The sequence below is a fragment of the Carassius auratus genome, chromosome 30 (assembly GCF_003368295.1).
Source record: "Carassius auratus strain Wakin chromosome 30, ASM336829v1, whole genome shotgun sequence".
In the NCBI taxonomy this organism is placed as follows: Eukaryota; Metazoa; Chordata; class Actinopteri; order Cypriniformes; family Cyprinidae; genus Carassius; species Carassius auratus.
In genome coordinates this window covers 20,144,855-20,162,772 of record NC_039272.1, presented here as the reverse complement: position 1 = coordinate 20,162,772, position 17,918 = coordinate 20,144,855, and the positions used below count along the sequence as shown (strand labels likewise).

The 17,918-nt window shown below is 37.1% G+C and overlaps 1 protein-coding gene across 8 annotated transcripts in view; it reads left to right on the top strand.

Moving 5' to 3' along the window:
- The window catches only part of LOC113049583 (leucine-rich repeat and calponin homology domain-containing protein 2-like), a 55,315-nt gene extending 37,834 nt beyond the window's left edge, over positions 1-17,481 (top strand). Inside the window, exons 12-22 of one of the 8 annotated variants that reach the window (XM_026212028.1) lie at positions 473-541; positions 1,225-1,284; positions 4,076-4,124; positions 4,816-4,854; positions 6,765-6,905; positions 8,985-9,038; positions 9,713-9,776; positions 12,212-12,324; positions 13,167-13,304; positions 13,477-13,554; positions 14,095-17,481. In XM_026212028.1, the coding sequence (XP_026067813.1) occupies positions 473-541; positions 1,225-1,284; positions 4,076-4,124; positions 4,816-4,854; positions 6,765-6,905; positions 8,985-9,038; positions 9,713-9,776; positions 12,212-12,324; positions 13,167-13,304; positions 13,477-13,554; positions 14,095-14,214 (925 nt within the window). In that variant the 3' untranslated portion in view covers positions 14,215-17,481. Of the gene's footprint in view, positions 1-472; positions 542-1,224; positions 1,285-4,075; positions 4,131-4,815; positions 4,855-6,764; positions 6,906-8,984; positions 9,039-9,712; positions 9,777-12,211; positions 12,325-13,166; positions 13,305-13,476; positions 13,555-14,094 lie in introns of all 8 variants that reach the window. The other 7 variants (XM_026212027.1, XM_026212033.1, XM_026212032.1 and 4 more) reach the window with 7 other exon arrangements.
- Positions 17,482-17,918: the final 437 nt, after the last annotated feature.

The following is a 17,918-nucleotide window of genomic DNA, read 5'->3' as shown; positions in this document are numbered from 1 at the left end:
CATTTTCCTTCGAGGCCTGGTAACTAGTATAGTATTGTGAGTTTGTTTGCTTTAAGTTTTATCATCAAAATTATTTCAGTTGTATTAGCACAGGAAATTGACGGCCCTATATAATATATCCTCCTCTCCACTGCACTCACTTTTTCTAAGTCTTTCTTTCACATGGGCCTTATTCTGATACCTCAGCCTTCTCTGCTCTCTTTTATTTAAATTTACATTTATGAGAGATTCACGAATGAATGCAGACTTTGTCCGTTCCTTTTTCGATATGCACATGCTTGCAGTCTGCTGCTTCTGAATGAGAGGATGGCTGTCAGTTGTTTTGAAGCGATGGGATCGGACCCTCTCTGCTTACTAACAAGTGAATCACCATATTCCTCCTCTTTCTCCTTTCAACTCTTTCTCCATCACTTTCTGCATCTCCACCTAATCCTGGGATCTGATTGGTGCACACATGACATTTGACTCTCAGGAGGCGATCCCTAATTTGTAGGGCAGAGAGTCTAATACACCGTAGAAGAGTCACGGGGAGAGCTCACAGGTAGAAGGAGAGATGCGTGTTTTTTTTATGTTTGTTTGTCTCAAATGATGGATGTGTGTTATTAGAAGATGGTGTATAGCACACATCCATTTCATCTGGTCATGTGCGTTTATGTGGGTGTTGTGTATTAGCAAGTATGTGCATGTCCAGGTTTAATGATGTCAAGCAGTCAAGTGTTTAAGCATGTTGCAATTTTATATCAGTTTTCGAGATGATATGCTGATAACAGTGTGTTGCATGTGGGAAACGAAGTTGAAACTTTGACACTTCCTTTTGGCCAAAATTGTAGATGTACAAATGGACACCTTTCTTTTGAATTTTCTGTTTTGGTTCAGTTCCCATGTAAAAAAAAACTATATGCATTTTGAAAGATTGTTTTGAATCCTAAGCATAGGTTGCTTTACAGGTCACTGGATACATATTATGACACACAGAAGCTTCTCTAACCTAGCAAATCGCTTCACACAAATTCTGTTTGTTTTTCAAATCCCATGTTTAGCACTGACAGTTAATAATTCCATTTTAAAAATTCAATCTGACGTTCCAAAAAATCTGTTTTTGTCACCTGTGTATATGGTTTCTGTTTTTTCCCATGCAACGATTTAAGATTTTTTTCCCGCTGATGCATGTCGAACAGAGACTGAATTCAAAAACATGCAGTAATGGATTTTCCGATCTTTCAGGTTCCTCAGCCACTCAGGAAGCAGCACCAAACAAAGAACTCCATCTCAGACTGTTAGAAGGTATTATGATGCACGCACAAACACCTCCACGCACATTCTTATTTCTTATAATAGTCTACTTTAATTAATAATAACCTGCAACATTATGTATTTCCTAACAGATAATAGGTTAATGCATGTTAAATGTTAAACATTACAGTAAGTTTTTACTGATGTTAGACATTAGAAGGGGCCAGGGACCAACCACAAGAAACATGATTTCAACAAGTGGTGGGCACACAGTGCATGATTTTAGCCCTGATTTTCGCTCGCCAACAGTTTGTTGAAATCGGTAACAAATTCCTGAAATCTGAGTCTCTTGCTTGTTCAAGTGTATGACAATCGTGTAGTGTGTGTTATCAGAGCCACGATCTGACAGAAGTACCGATGTTTTGCTGATGCCCGTGAGATATTTATCGACAATTCACAGTCTTACCGTGTGAAATGTTTCACTGGAAATCGACACGGCAAGGAAAGGTTCAGGTAGAAGAGCCATAAAAGACTTGAAACAGAACAACAGCAAGAAACCAGCTCCTTCATATTCTTGTTTTTTAATTTTTCACTGCAAATCAGTGTGCATACAACTTGGATAGCAGGCTTTTAACGGGCTACCGTTTTTGACCGGAATAAATCCATTCTCTTATGTCTCTCTGACATGGCCTTACTTTATTCCCCACATCAGTTCGTGTGCATGTTTGGTTCTGAAACATAGTTTATAGACAAGGCAGACTTGTCTCAGTTCCTCCTATTGAAAAGTTGTGTAATGCACAAGAGCACCGAGCCACAGAAACCCTAGCAGCACCCCTGGATAACATAAACTAACAGTAAACAACATTCATAGATATTTATAAATACTATATTCACTGCTGCTTAATGTTAGTTTATAATGCATTACCTAATCTTTAATGTTTGAAAAATGTATGCATAGAAGCTAAGGTAGAAATGAGAATCGAATAGATAAAGATAAACGATGTAAAAAAAATAAATAATAATTTTGCTAATTTTAACAGTTGAAACACTTTAAAATAACATGGAATTTGTTAACATTAGGTAATACATTAAGTTACTTAAGCTAAAATGTACTTTTTACAGCATTATATATATATATATATATATATATATATATATATATATATATATATATATATATATATATATATTGCTAATGAATGCTATTCATTTTAAAGTGATAGTAGACCATTCAGTATTTATAAAGACAAACTGCATTAAAGTAGCTGCACTTTGTTTTTGGCATCGTTGTCTTTATTTGATCCTATTGACTACTGTATGATTTGTATTTTGTAATTATTACATTTTGTATTATTTTTAATTAAATTGTCCTTTAGGGTGGCTTGTAACATCTTGTTCAGGGACTACTGATGAAAAATAGCCTTTGGCTAATTCTTCTACATTTACAGGAATGTTTTATTAATATAAAATGTCCCTGTCAACTAATTAAATAAAATAAAACAATGAGCATTTGTAGGGTGGAAAATGCTCAGGAATTAAATCTCGAAGATATCTTTGTTGATTTTGGAAACACCCTTTTTTTATTCAATAAAAAGACTAGGAGGAGATGAGAGGGTGGAGAATCTTTATAATTTGACAGGTGAACAGGCAAAGACAGGTATAGGCTATATAGACCTGGAAATATTTTTTCCCCCCTCCAAACTTATGGCGTTATTGTGTACGTCTTCTTTTGTCATCTTGTAACCATATTAAATTCAGATGTGATCCTTGGAATAACTTTGTTAAAGTCTCAGATATTTTCACACCAACTGCTCAATGGGTCAAGAAACCACAGAAAGTGTCCGGATATTTCTGACTGTGTTGAATACACTGCAAAAACTGAGCTGACAAATGCTCAACGATATGACTTAACCAGTGCACCAGGCCATTAGTTGCTCATGCTAATGTGCCAAAATGTTTCTACAAAGCTTATTTTGCAGTTCTGGTACAACTGATCATTTTCTAGCACATTCTCATTGTGAACTCATGCCAGCTTCAGTCTAGAATTTGACCGCTGGCTCAGTAAGCTAATCGAGAAAAATGCCGCTCACCAGTGCAAGCCAGAATAATTTGATCAATTTTCTCAAATACAGAAAATTCACAAAATTGCTAACTGAAATGCCAAGAAATTAAACAAGATCAGAAAAAGGAAGACATTAGATGATTATGTAAAGTAAATATGTTCTTTTGAAGTTCTTAAAATGTATCACAGTTTCCACTAAAATATTAAGCAGCACAATTGTTTTTAACATTGATAATAATAAGAAATGTGTCTTGAGCAGCAAATCAGAATATACGGATTTGTGAAGGATTCATGTGACACTGAGGTCTAGAATAGTCTGTGAGTTTGATTTTGGGAATGCTATTTGATACTGAACTTTCTGTACACAGTTTTGATTTGATCAATCTTTGAAGTGTTGAAATTGACCGATACAAATTGTATTTGTGACATGCCTGCCATTGTCTGCAGAAAGCAATCTCACTCTTAGTGCTACAGCTACAGACATCAAATTTGTCAAGGTTAATGTAAACCATTAGTCACTGGAATTTCGATCAGTCAACTGTAGGTCTTCATGCATGGCCACTTGATCACATTAACTGTGCACAGTGAAAGAAATAGCATAGAGCCTTGCATCCCTTTCATCCTGCACAGTGAGATTAACAACCTGACAACAAATCAGGCCTTATACACTTGAGCGTGCACACACATGCCCATATCTGTACACATAAGCACGTGTTATTGAATTTAACCAATTGTATGCTTAGAAGGTTCATGTCTGCGCATTTCTGTTTTTCTTTACAGTGCTTCATTAGATGAAGGAAGCAGCTCAGCCTCCGCCTTCAGTGGACAGGTACCAGTATGTGTCATGCAGAGTTGCACAAAAAGTCATAAGCATGCCTGCATCATATGCAGTAATGCATGTCTCACCTCATTTTGCCACACCTAGTAAGAAATGCAGGCTAACTTACATTGGAAATGTACTGTGAAATGAATAACCGATTGCAGACTTTTAACAGTCGGTGTAAAACTTTTCTATTCTTTTATACTTTAAACTGTTCTTTCATCCATTTCTCAGTGTGTTGACTGTTGTTTAAGTCTACACCCAGAAGTTGAACTTGCATCATACATCATATTTTTTTAAACTCATGAGCCCTCACCCTTGCAATAACATGTCTTTGATGAGGTTCACTAATGTGGGGGCGGGAAAATAACCTCTTCCCTTGTACAATATATACATCACAACGGGGAAGAAACTTTAGTTTATGTGTGAAACAAACACTACTTTAGTTCACCCAGAAACGAAAAATGATCATTTGAGTGATCATTTAATCACCCTCAAGTTGTTCCAAAAACTGTATAAATTGATTTCTTCAGCTGAACGTTAAAGAAGATATGTAGAAACATGTGGGTGGGTGGAGATGTGTTATAGATTTCATCTGGTTCTGCTTTATCATTGTGTTTATGAATTCCATTCGATTCTCCCTCATTCTAAGTTTTTGTTTTCTTTGTGTGTGTGTGTGTGTGTGTGTGTATTTTTTAAGGAAACTGATCTCACTGGTGAAGATGCAGCTTTCTCTGAGGTCACTCAGTCCATCACAGTCCTCCTTCATTTCTATCCTTACAGTAAAGCTTCTCAAGTCACTCTTCAAAAGTTTGGGTCGATAAGATTTTTTTGAAAGAAATTAATATTTTCATTTTAACAAAGATGGATTCAATTGTTTTAAGTGACAATAAAGATAGAGGACCCTATCATCAAGGTGCAGCACCAGTGCAGCTTCAGTCCGGTGCCGTTCGCATTTTCCTGTCCAGCGTAACGTCGTTTAATTAGAAAAAAGCATTTGCGCCCATTTGTGCGCCCATGGGCGTGCTGGTCTAAAAAAGAGGTGTGTTCAGGCGCATTGCTGGCGCATTTCTATTTTAAGGAGCTGAAAATAGACCGTGCCATAGACCAACTCAAACCTGGTCTAAAGTCTATATTTTAATTGATTTCAATAAAGGCAATATTGTTTTGTTATTTAAAGAGCAAGTTGGTAGAAAATGCGCCTCTGGCAGGGTCCACAGTGCTCGTTGACTTTGCTTATTACACACAGGGATGCACATCACACAAACATGGCAAATATTAAAAACAAAAGGATTACATTGTAAAATAATATTATTGTGTAGGCTACATAGATATAAAAATATCTAGCTTTTCTTTTTTTTAGACTACCCATCATTGCATGTATTAGAATAAGGCTACCTGTTTGCAATTCAGCCTATTACTACTTATAATGATAAATTAAACTGGCTAATTAATCGAACAATCGTGCCAATACACACACATATATATTAACTGACTCATCGCGCAGAGCTTTGGTGGATTCCTGCTTATCCCGTAGATGATCTGCTCGCGTGCTTTAACTTTGTGCACGAGCAGATTATTTAGTTTTTTTTTTTCGCTTGAGAAGCACTCAGCTTTTCCGCCAACAAATTCCGCCATGTAAATAGCGATCCGCCATGGCGCAAACGCATCTCGCTCTTAATGTGGGAATGGAAGATGACACTCTGGTTGGTTTATTGAACGTTGCGCCCGTTACTCATTAAGAGAATAGGGACAACCCATTCCAGAAATGTGCCCGGTGCACGGACTGTTTTTTGGGGGTTTTTTTCGTCGTTAAAATAGCAAAAGTGGATTTGGACACGCCCTGAGTGCACCTGCGCCGTGCGCTTTACACTTTGCGTTTAGATCATTAAAATAGGGCCCAGAATCATCATAGCTTTAAACAAAATTAAACAACTGTTTTCAACTTTAATAATAGTATGTAATAGTGATTTATATTCCACACCAAATCAGCATATCAGAATGATGTCTGAAGGATCATGTGACACTCAAGACTGAAGTAATGGCTGCTGAAAATTTACAGGAATATATTTGCTGTTTTAACTGTTATTTCATTGAATAAGACTTCTTTTAAAAGCATTTTGAAAAAATCTTATCAACTTCACACATTTGAATGGTAGTGTATTGTTTTCATTACGTGTTTTTTTTTCCCCACAACATTTTATTCATTGCAAGCTAAAGATTATGCAACTAAAATGTAACTCCATTAATTCATAAGCATACTTGTGCTGGACTCATTGCTAATCGGTTTGTAGTTTTCAGTAAATTTTTTACTGATGCTTCCATGCATTTGTACATTCGCGCGCGCGTGCGTGTGTGTGTGTGTGTGTGTATGTGTGTGTTTTTGTGTGTGTTTTTCTCCCTCTTTCAACAACTCATCTTAGGGCTGGGTAGTATGGCCAAAAGTATTATCACAATATTATTTTCAAATCATATCAATATTTATCACAATGTTAATTTACCATTTATGTGGAGGGAAATGATTTCCACATGAGACCATGACAACTTGTTTGTTTACAGTTCCACAGAATAGCTAGGATTTAATTTAGGGACCCATGAAATCCATCTTGAGCCTTGGCATTCACTATAATTTTGTGATTTGTCCCTCAGCCTTCTTCATCTTGCTCGTTTGATGGAAGTTTAAAATCAGAGAGCAGTGACTCAGAGCCAAGATGGCCGGAGGTCCCACCTGTGCTCAACCAGAATGAGGATCGGAGAAGAAACAAGTACCTGAGAAAAGATTACCTGAAGGTATACACCCAATTACCCACATGTTCTTGGTTTTTCTCACGCACATATTTTGTTTGCTCGTTTATACAACTTTTATGCCTTCCTCTTTAGTTTTGTTGAAGACACACACATACATACACACACACACACACACAAACAAATATGTAACTACTTCATGCAACATGAGACTTGTAAATCAGTACTTTGAAACCTCTAGTCTCAGCCCATGATATTTTGTCAACAGCCTCAGATACCGCAGCCCCGGACTGATTCCTTAATGTACTTCTGTCCTTATCTTTGTAAATCATGGAAATTCAAGATGTGAGGAGTTTATTCTTTTTGAGGTGCTTTTAAAAGACTCTGCATGATTAGCATTGGTTTCTAATCCTGTCCATATAATGTTAAAATAATATATTGTGATCTTTCTTAAAGTTGGCTGTAATTGTTTTATATTGTAGAGGGGAGTTTTGCATGTGAAAAAAATTATATGTATCTTATTCCAGGTGCCTTGCTGGTATTCGCTGTGTATTAGTAGTTTATAGAATGACAGGATTTGTTTAAATTGGCCTTAAATTGTAACTATTACAGCACAATATATGGATAAACATTCTGCTTATGCAGATAACACACCAACAAGAAAGTTTACATCTTTGTTGACATGTCTGTGATTAAACACTATGTAAACAGATGAAACCGAAGCTCTTAAAACATACGACAGCACACGTGGAGTGAAAAAACGGTACATCAACATCAAAGCCACATCCAGCTGAGAAGTTAGTTTTGGGCTGCTGTTCTGCCTCAGGGCCTGGACAGCTTTCTGCCATGACAGATAAACAGAAGTTTATTGGGATAGGCTGCAGCAGTGTTGAAAAAAGACAATAGCTTAAAGCACAGAAGTAGAATGACAGGAAATTACGCAATCTGGAACGGCACATTCTGACCTCAGTTTGACTGAGATGCTTCGGTCCTACCTCAAGAGAGCCATTCACAGCAGAAAGACATCTGATAATTTAGTGAAAAGCAATTGTTCAAAACTCATGACCATGAGATCTTATCTGGTCCACAGTCACAGGAAACATTGGTGGAGGATGTCTTGTGTGAACACAAGAATGTCAAGGAAAGAAAATGCGTTTAAAATTGATGGTCCATAGGATTTTGGCAGGACACACAGAAACAGACATATCCATATAAAGTACCTCCTTCTAAGGGAATTTCCCTTAACTGTCTGTCGCTTTCAAATGTGCATTTGTTTTGCTCTTCCATGGAACTGTTAAAGAACAAAATCGAGGACAAGCCCAGTCTGTGCCCAGAAGACTTCACAATAACTCTCTTGCCTGAAGATACAGGTTTATGTACAGTATTATTAGTCATATGTCCGATGCTTGAGATTTTGTGTACGAAGTTAGTCCTTATTTTTCTGTAGAACATTCTTTCCCTTCCTTCATATCGACAAAAGCAGGGAGATGCCAGACTGATAATTTTAGATTTATGTTGCTTTTTCCCTTGTTTTGTCTATTATATGTCTTACTCTCTTCTCATAATTTTTTTGTATATTCTTTCTTAAATAAAGCCTGTATGTTATAAATGATTTACACATTCAGAATTGTCCTAAGACAAGAACGCATTTTGGTTTTAGATTTTAGTACAACTTTGATGAAAGGTTTTGATCCACTTCAGATGTTGACTACTTTACTTACACTGCAATATTTGTTATGGCACAAACACTGAAGAAGTGGTTGAAAGGTATATTCATTTTGTGATCAGAAAATTGAAAAACTGACAAACAGAAGTGAAGCAAATTATGCGCTTCTGCTCATGAATGTGTGGTTATCTTGCTAAATGTACCAGATTAAGACTAGACTGGTTTCAGACAGATTTAACTTGGCGATAGAGTCAGCACGTGCGTCAGACTTTATCTGAACAAACTTTATCCTTTTATCTCTACACGAGAGGTTCTCAATATAATATATGAAGTGTTGAGTGGGGATGTGGTTGAGAACCACTGCTCTAGACTACTTAATGCATTTCTGATGTTAAAATCTGATGATGTGATGGATATCAGGAATGTAATTCTCTGCCTCCCTGTGTCTCTCATTACAGTATAAGTGCCAAAGTGCTCGAAGAAACTCCTGTGGCAACGACAATGATTGTGAGGTGAGACTTTGTGCTTTGTAATGTCTAAATGGCAAGATTCTTCTTGCATGAATATTTATTACGGGCCAACTGAGAGTCACGTCACCACATTAGAGCAGCTCCACAATTAAAGGAGACATGAAATGCAAGTTCTTTATAATATTTACCAAAGTCAGTTTATATATATTTTTTTAAAACACAAAAGTTTTTTGCAGGTCCAGTATTTGTAAAAAAAAAATAATAATTTCCATCCTCATTTTCCCTTTCTGTGAAAAGCATGCTTATTTGCTTAATTTTTGGTATATAGTTTTAAATGGCACTGCATGTATGCAGGTATGTACTGATTTTATTAGCAGTGCTTAAACAATGATACTCCTAGTATCTCAATAAGTTTAACATGGTCTGTATGGGTTTTTTTAATTCTATGCTTAGCTTCAAGTATTTTATCAGCTATAAATCAGCTCTTTGTTAATGCAATCTGTAAAATGGTTTGGAAAATCTTGGTAATTTATTGGTCAGACTTTGCGGGAAGTTTTATAGCCCTGTTGTATTTTGGAGAAGTATAACACTAAATTCATGAGAAAGAGAAACATCTGTATATAAGAGACCATCTCAGTCAGAAGAAACTGAATCCATTACCAAATACAGCATGTTTCAGATTTGTTTGCAGTGTTTCCATATTTGTGTTGTTACAGGAGGTAATGCGATCTAATGATTTTACTTCAACTCTGACTGTCTTTGGCCTGAAACCCAGATCAGGTAAAGTATTATCCCTTCCTTTTCTCTCATCACTAGTTGACATTTTTCTTTAATCTTTGTGATGGTATTGCCAAGGCTTGGCAGAGCATTTTTTTTTTCAGTGTATATGAGTGACGATAGTAGTATTGATGTGACAAAACCCTAGCAATCATGCTTCATGTCTGAAGTCAGCTTTGAAGCTCTCAGCTACATAAACAGTATTGTTTCAACAGACATCATATATTGACTACATTCAAATCTCATGTTCTTCGTCATTTCAGAAATACTCAGAAATACTCATTATCACTTTCGTTTAACAGGAATTTCACAAAACCAGTCTTAAGTGTCAATTTCTTCAAAATTGAGATTTTTGCATCATCTGAAAGCTGAATAAATAAGCTTTCGATCAATGTATGGTTTATTAGGATTAGGTGCAAAATGAAATCTAAATACTGAGAAAATCACCTGTCTAAATGAAGTTCTTAGCAATGTATATTACTAATCAAAAATAAAGTTTAGATATACATATGGTAGGAAATTTACATAAGCTCTTCATTGAACATGATCTATACTCAATATCCTAATGATTTTTGGGATTAAAGAAAAATCAATAATTTTGACCCACACAGTGCTTTTCTTTGGCTATTGCTACAAATATAGCCCAGCGACTTAAGGTCTAGGGTCACATATTGTCTTGAACTTTTCTCATGACATTGCAGTTCAGTGGAAAGCACAAGGAAGGCCAGTACTTCCTCTCTCACAGAAATACAATAAGAATTTTGCTGCACACAATAATAAATCCACATGTTTTGCAATGTTATCAGTCTCACAAATGCGCCCTGTTTTATCACTTAATCCAGTCATATTTTTAAAATGTATAATTATCAGAAGAAGGGTGTCAACAAGACAAAACATGCTTCTGTGTGTTTGTTGTTCATGTAAGGGCCTCATAGCAATAAGACATACATGTACCAATAAGTGTATTAAGTACTCTGAAAAAGGAAGGGAAATGAGAAGAGTCATTGTTTTGGCCTTTTCAATGGCCATATAAGTAGGCCATTGAAAATGGCTGTTTCAATTGCCGTTGAATTGCACCCCTTTAACTAGTGTGGCAACAACAACATAATAAAAAATATTGATTATGGAGCTATTCTAAAGTAAATTTTATTATAAATCATTCAGAATTATTGTTTATATTTGAAGAGCCATTATGTTAGACCTCAAAACTTAGGGCCAGATTTACTAAACAGGGCAGATCAGCATTATGGCCCTTTCACACGCGCTTGTTGCATGCGCTGTGCTAGCTGATGGGTGCAACGCAGCCCTCGAGATACAAAGCGATGTGCATTTCATAGACCAGTGCTGCACTTTCCGCATCCAGTGTGTAAGCCTTTTTAGAGTACATTTCCACTACAGCATCAAATCTGAGCTCAGTGCCACTGGCAAACGCTACAAAGCCACTGCTTTGGGGCGTACCAAATTTAGGGCAGAGCACGCCTCTGAAAAACTCCCTGTTTAAGTCTCATCTTCTTCCTTTCACAGAGATTGGTTGTTGCCCAGGGTTTTTGCACACCAAATTTGCAAAGTCAAGGAATGCCCCAATCTTTTTGATGCTCTCAGCCACTGTCAATCCCATAATACACAGTGCGAGCATTTAAACTCAACTTCTACCTTCACAAGCTCTGTTGCACTTGTTACGTGCCAGTTTAAACGCACCGTTAGAGTGATATGCCATAAAAGCGCCAATGGGAGGGAAAAATCCTGCAGATGATTTACTGACAATGCGCACATCAAAGAACACAGATAATTTTTAGAATGACCAGCGCAATCTACCAAGAGCAGCGTAAATCACAGTACAGTGAGAGAGGTTCAAAGGTTCAATGCGACCAGATAGCCTACGATACAGCATGATCATTGCAGAGTGTGTTTGCTGGTCCGATCCACATTTACTGATCAACCAATAAAATGTGACATGACATCAACATGACGTGGCGCTAAAACGTAAACCTGCTTACATCAGGCTCTTATCCTTCCTCTTTCGCCACTTCCACTTTTTTCACCACACATAAAACCTACAACTGCTAAAGTGTTTTATCATGGCCCCCTTTTTTTTTTTTTTTTTTTACCACTATCTCATTCTTCTATAGTAATGTGCACCGCAGTGTACGAGACTACGAGTCAATTTGTGTGATCATCATACATTCTACACATATAGTTACCAAGTTTATTAGATCCATGTCACACAGTGTGACATGCAATGACCTTATATGATTGGATTGCTAGAATCATGTACAGTATCTGGGGCTTTAGTAATTCTGGCCCTTAGTGACCACATTTAAAGAATGTAAATATTTAACAATTTAACAGTCTCTAACATCAGGTAGGTTAGTTTATTAGTGGAAGCTTGCAATGAAGAGGAACATGGTAATAATGTTGACTGTGTATCTACTACTCAGCCTTCTCCCGTGGAAATCAAAAAGACTTAAGCTCCACAGACCCAAGCTTCACCATGAGGAGAAAGATGGAGCACATCAGGGAGGAGATGGAGCAGATCAGACTCTTGCGGCAGGTCAGAATTCCATGTAACCCATCTGTAACCCATCTGGCATGTTTGACAAAGTATAAGGAAAATGCCTGATTTATATCTCTAGGCTAAGCCAAGTAAAGCTAATTAAACACCTAGATAAACAAGTTCTGTTTCTCAGTATGTCAGACCCTGATCATTTTATCCCAGAGGTTTATAGTGGTAAAAGTTCTTTTTAAATTTATTGTTAATGTTGTCAGAGTCCACATGTCATAACAGTGCATTCTTGCTTTCTTTCTATATTAGTATCTCTATGTTTCTACTTGTCACTAAGAGCTTATACCAACAGTGTTATTTCTAACTGTTGAGTCATGATGTCAGAAAGGGAACATATATTTCAGAAAAAAAATTGTACTGTGTTATTAGAACAAAAGTTTACTGCTCAGTTTTGAGGAAAGGAATGATAATTATGGGTTGAAGTCACTATAATATAGATTGAAACCACTTCACACATGTCACATGAGGAATGCTACTTATATGGCACACCGTCTGAGTTGTTGCTGCTGCTTTCAGTTTGGTTACTTACTGTATAGGGTTCCTTCTATAGGATGTCTATAGACTAGCTTTCCAAGTAGGAAGTGAGTGTGAGATTTACTGATGCTGAAGTTTTAGAGTACTTGCTTAGCATTGCTAATTACTGGATCATGTCCAATTTCATAACCTCCACCTCAGCTCTGTGCTGTCCTTGGTGCTGAAGGGCCACCCATGTGACAGCCGGGTGATTGTCTCTCAACATTTAGCAAATGGATGATTATTGGTTCATGTGACATAACTCTCTTTTATTTGGTATCAAATGAAGTAAACCGAGTCTTTGTGTTTGTTCGCAGAACCTCGAGTCGAGGCTAAAGGTGTTGTTGCCAGATGATGTGGGTGCTGCTTTGATGGATGGTGTTGTTTTATGCCATCTGGCTAATCACATTCGTCCTCGTTCTGTAGCTAGCATTCATGTACCATCCCCTGCTGTGGTAAGTTTCATTTAATGTTTCATACAGAGGCCTTTGGATATCCTTTTAAATATAGTCATATTTTCTGCAGTTTCATTGAAATTCATTAGTAAATATTCAGCATTCAAAACTGGCACAGTTGTTTTTTGGTTCTGTTTGGTGTTACACTTCATGTCCACAATCCCTCTAACAGCCAAAGCTGAGTATGGCCAAGTGTCGTCGGAATGTTGAGAATTTCTTGGATGCATGTAAAAAGCTTGGAGTGCCACAGGTAGGAACAAGTGTTTCTTCCTTGTACAAGTGCATGACGATAAATCAGTATCCAATTCATATTTTTCAATAACATTATCTAGCTTTTTCTTAAAGGGTTAGTTAACCCAAAAATTATTTCATTAATTACTCACCTTAAAGTCATTCCATACCCGTAAGACCTTCATTCATTTTCAGAACACAAATTAACATATTTTTGATGAAATTCGAGAGCTCTCTGACCCTGCATAGATAGGAATACAACTGAAAATTGAAATAGAAAAATAAGTGAAATGGTTCATGAGACATCAGTGGTGGCATAATTGCTGCTGATATTACGGTTTTCCCTGTATTTTTGATGAAATAAATACAGCCTTGGTGAGCACAAGACATTTTTCAAAAATATGAATTAATATTACCGACCACAAGCAATTGAACAGTAGTGTATAATAATGCTCTAATGGCAAATTTATGTTCATTTACCACCTTTTAACTATATTTTTAATGGTGTATCTGAAATTGATCTATATTTATCCTTACATTTACCTGTGTTTATGAACAGGACAAGTTGTGTTTGCCGCATCACATCCTGGAGGAGCGAGGTCTGGTAAAGGTTGGTGTCACTGTACAGGCACTGCTGGAACTTCCATCATCAAAACCCAACCAACTTTCTACCATGTAGCATTTCTGGGTCATGGGACATCCACTAGCATCCCTTTACACTGCCTTACCACCTCATCCTCACTCTCAATGCTGATCTTTGACCTACTCTGGGCAGGTCACGACCCTTAAATCTTTACAACTGTGGTGAACAGGCCAGGTTCCCCTACCTCTTATACGCCTCTATGGAGGGGTCTAGACATTTTAAAGCTCCAATGTTGTGCGCTATTTGAGGGAAACTGTAATTCCTAAATCCACCCATTTCATTCTGAGGGGAAATACCTGTGTCTATTCCACAACTGGGAATGCAGACTCTCCCGTCTCAATGCTGGACACCTCTGTCTCCTATCATTTGTATCTCCTTCTCATCGGTCTCATGTTCACTCTTCTCTTGGACCAGTGAGCCCTCAGAGGGCGAGGACAGGAGAAAAGCCCACAGCTTTCTGGCTGATTCTGGACCAGAGGGTAGATTTTATATCAATGTCACTTCAGCCCTCTCCTGTATGAAGTCACTAAGAGCTGTCTAACATCTTGTTGCATTCCTGTCTCTTTGAAGAAATAAGAGGGGCAGAGACAGCATTGATGTGCATGTAATAACAACAAGACCAGCACCGATGACATCTGGAAAAGACAGACAAAGGTGTTGCCATAAATGTTGATGTGTTGTAGTCAGGTGAGTCACTGGCAGGGTATAGAAAGTAATCATATCTTTCTGCATTCCTGGATGGTTTTAATAGTGAAGATACTGCTCACGTGCCCGTACAAGACAAAGGCTGTTTTGTGTTCTTTTACATTACATGCCGGTGTTGCCAAATGTTTGTTTTTCTTGACCGTTTTTCTCACAGGTTGTTTTTTTTTGTGCTTTACTTCTCAAAGCCTGCGTGTGCCGGGAAATCACAACATCATGAAGTTTCACACGTGCCAGTGTTATTGCATTGTGCGAAATTTAGCTTGTTGTGCAGGTCTGGGCATGGACGTAAAGTTTCAGCACCAAAAATAGGTCACATAAAACATTTCTAAACCTAAAGAGTAAGAACAGTCCATTGAGTAAACATGGGCATTTGATTGTTTGATTAAATTCATAATCCGCTAAAGACTCTTTCTTGGAAAAGCAAATCAGAAGAGTCTTTGATATTTGTACTGAATTATGTTTAGTAAAGGATTGATGCGAAAGCTGTTCATTCACCATAGTAAACTGAGAAGGTTTATAGAAACTTTTCAATATGTACAAATAGTTTTAATTTGTTTTATCAGGGAATTTATTTATTTACCCTTGTGTACTTTTGTATGTTTTATTTATTTCTTTGAGTTCTATTTACTTCTTTATCAGCCTCTGAAAAACATTAATTGTATTGTCAAATTATTTTAGCAATACTGTTCAGAAATTCTTCATAATAAATTCTGAAATTCATAATAATTTTCAAAATTGGAGCAGACATCTTAACAGGTTTTTAGCTTTGGAATTCGCTTGCAATCACTTTCTGTATGACTCTGCGTTTACATGCACACCAGAAAGCCGGTTATTGAGAGGAAGCCTAGTTTTTAGAAGAACAGAAGTTAAATCGGTGTTCACATTTACATGTCCTGTAGTGCAGACTGTACATGTGGTGCATCAGCAACTGCTCTCTCCACACATTTACTTTACTTTATTAGACTCTAGTCAGGATAGCGTCATATTTAATTTTTAAAAGGAATGAAAACAAGGCTCTGAGGGATAGAACTTCAGTGCATTCAATGGGTTGTGCTGTTGTTTGAAAGAATAATTCACACAAAAATGAAAATTACTTAATTAATTATTTAACCTAATGTACCCTAACCCCATAGGACCTGTTCATCTTCAGAACACAAATTAAGATATTTTTGATGAAATCCGAGAGCTTTCTGTCCCTGCATAGACATTAACTACATTCAAGACCCAGAAAGATTGTTAAAATAGTCCATGTGGCATCAGTGGTTCAATCATAACTTTAACCGCAAGCTACGATGATACTTTTGTGCACACACAAGTAAACAAAAGTAACGACTTTATTTAACAGCTCCTCTGTGTCAAGTTTTGATGGACATTTAACAATATACTGATTGTTCAGCTGATGATAGCTACGTCTTTCAGACTATAAAACTTTTAGTAGACAAACACCATAAAACAAGAATGAATGTTTCAGTGCATTATGAGTAACGTCTGTTTCCCCTATCATGCTTCACACAGTATAGCAAGATAGGCTACATCTGGTTCAGTGCCAGAGCTTTGTGATGGATGGCTTGATGACAGGAGTTCCTCAGGCTTATTGCCTCCTTAACGCACCATCTCAGCCAAGAATGAAAAAGGTTTACAGATTACAGGTCCTGTTAACAAAATGATTGTTTTAGTTTCATTCAGTCACACCCTCTAGTTTAGCTGTGTCTATCTATTTAGCTTAAATTTTTATGACAACATTTCCCAATTAGCCATCTGTCACTCATACACTACAACTGTCATCACTTGCAGTGCTCCTGAAGTAGGTTGCCTGCTACAAGATATAGACCGCATACTGGAATATATAATACTCAGTATGTAAATATAATGATCTAACTGTAGTAAAGATAATTATTGTCGTACGACTCAAATTGACCAATGAAATGCTGAAACCGATTTCAGTGACGTGACATACAGCCAAGTATGGTGACCCATACTCAGAATTCGTGCTCTGCATTTAACCCATCCAAAGTGCGCACACACACACCCCCAGAGCAGTTGGCAGCCATTTATTCTGTGGCACCCAGGGAGCAGTTGGGGGTTCGGTGCCTTACTCAAGGCACTATTCAGTCATGGTATTGCCAGTCCAAGACTCGAACCCACAACCTAAGGGTAAGGAGTCAAACTCTCTAACCATTAGGCCTCAACTTTTTAATGACACTTATTGCAAAGTAGGAAACAAGCAAATGTCTCATACCAAGTATGCACATTCGCACTCTTCATTGAAAGGAGTATTCTATTTTAATGAAAGCCATTCTCATGTGTTTGTTTTTTTTCTTTCCCCATCAAGCTCAATCTTGGCAAAGCTTTGAAATAATCACTCGTCAGCTCTGATTCTTGTTCATGTTGATGAGAAACTGTTCAGTTTGTAAAAAGATGTTTTGATTAAAAAGTAATCCTACGCATTGCGTACTGTATGTATAAATGTTTTGTATGACAACTGGAATGCATGTCTGGATCATGTATAGTCTATGTTTCAACACATTAGAATGTTTCCTTAAAAAGGAAACCAGCCAAAACATGTCAAAATACTGGAATAAACTGACCTTTTACAGTGTTTTGTAGTGTCCTGTTCATTTGCTTTGTGACTCTTCACTTCAGGAACATAATTCTTCATGACAGGAGAAAAAAATACAGACACCCTCTAAGTGTCAAACTAATAAGCAATGCTTAAAATGATCAAGCAAAGATGTGTAGTATGAGATGTGATCACTCAACATCCACTGCATTGTTAATACACTGTGAATCCGTTTCCAAGAATAACTATTGTCTCTTTTCCAGAGAATCATCCAATACGGGGTCAGGAAGGAAAGGTTGTGGTCTCTCAAGTTACACCTGTGAACAAAACAGACACTATTCACTTGTTTGCAGCTGGAGGTCAAGTCAGTGTGGCAAAATAACTTGAATTAGTCATTAGTTCAAATCCTTGTTACATTTACTTTGCATTTAGTCATTTAGCAGACGCTTTTAGCAAAAAGCAACTTACAAATGAG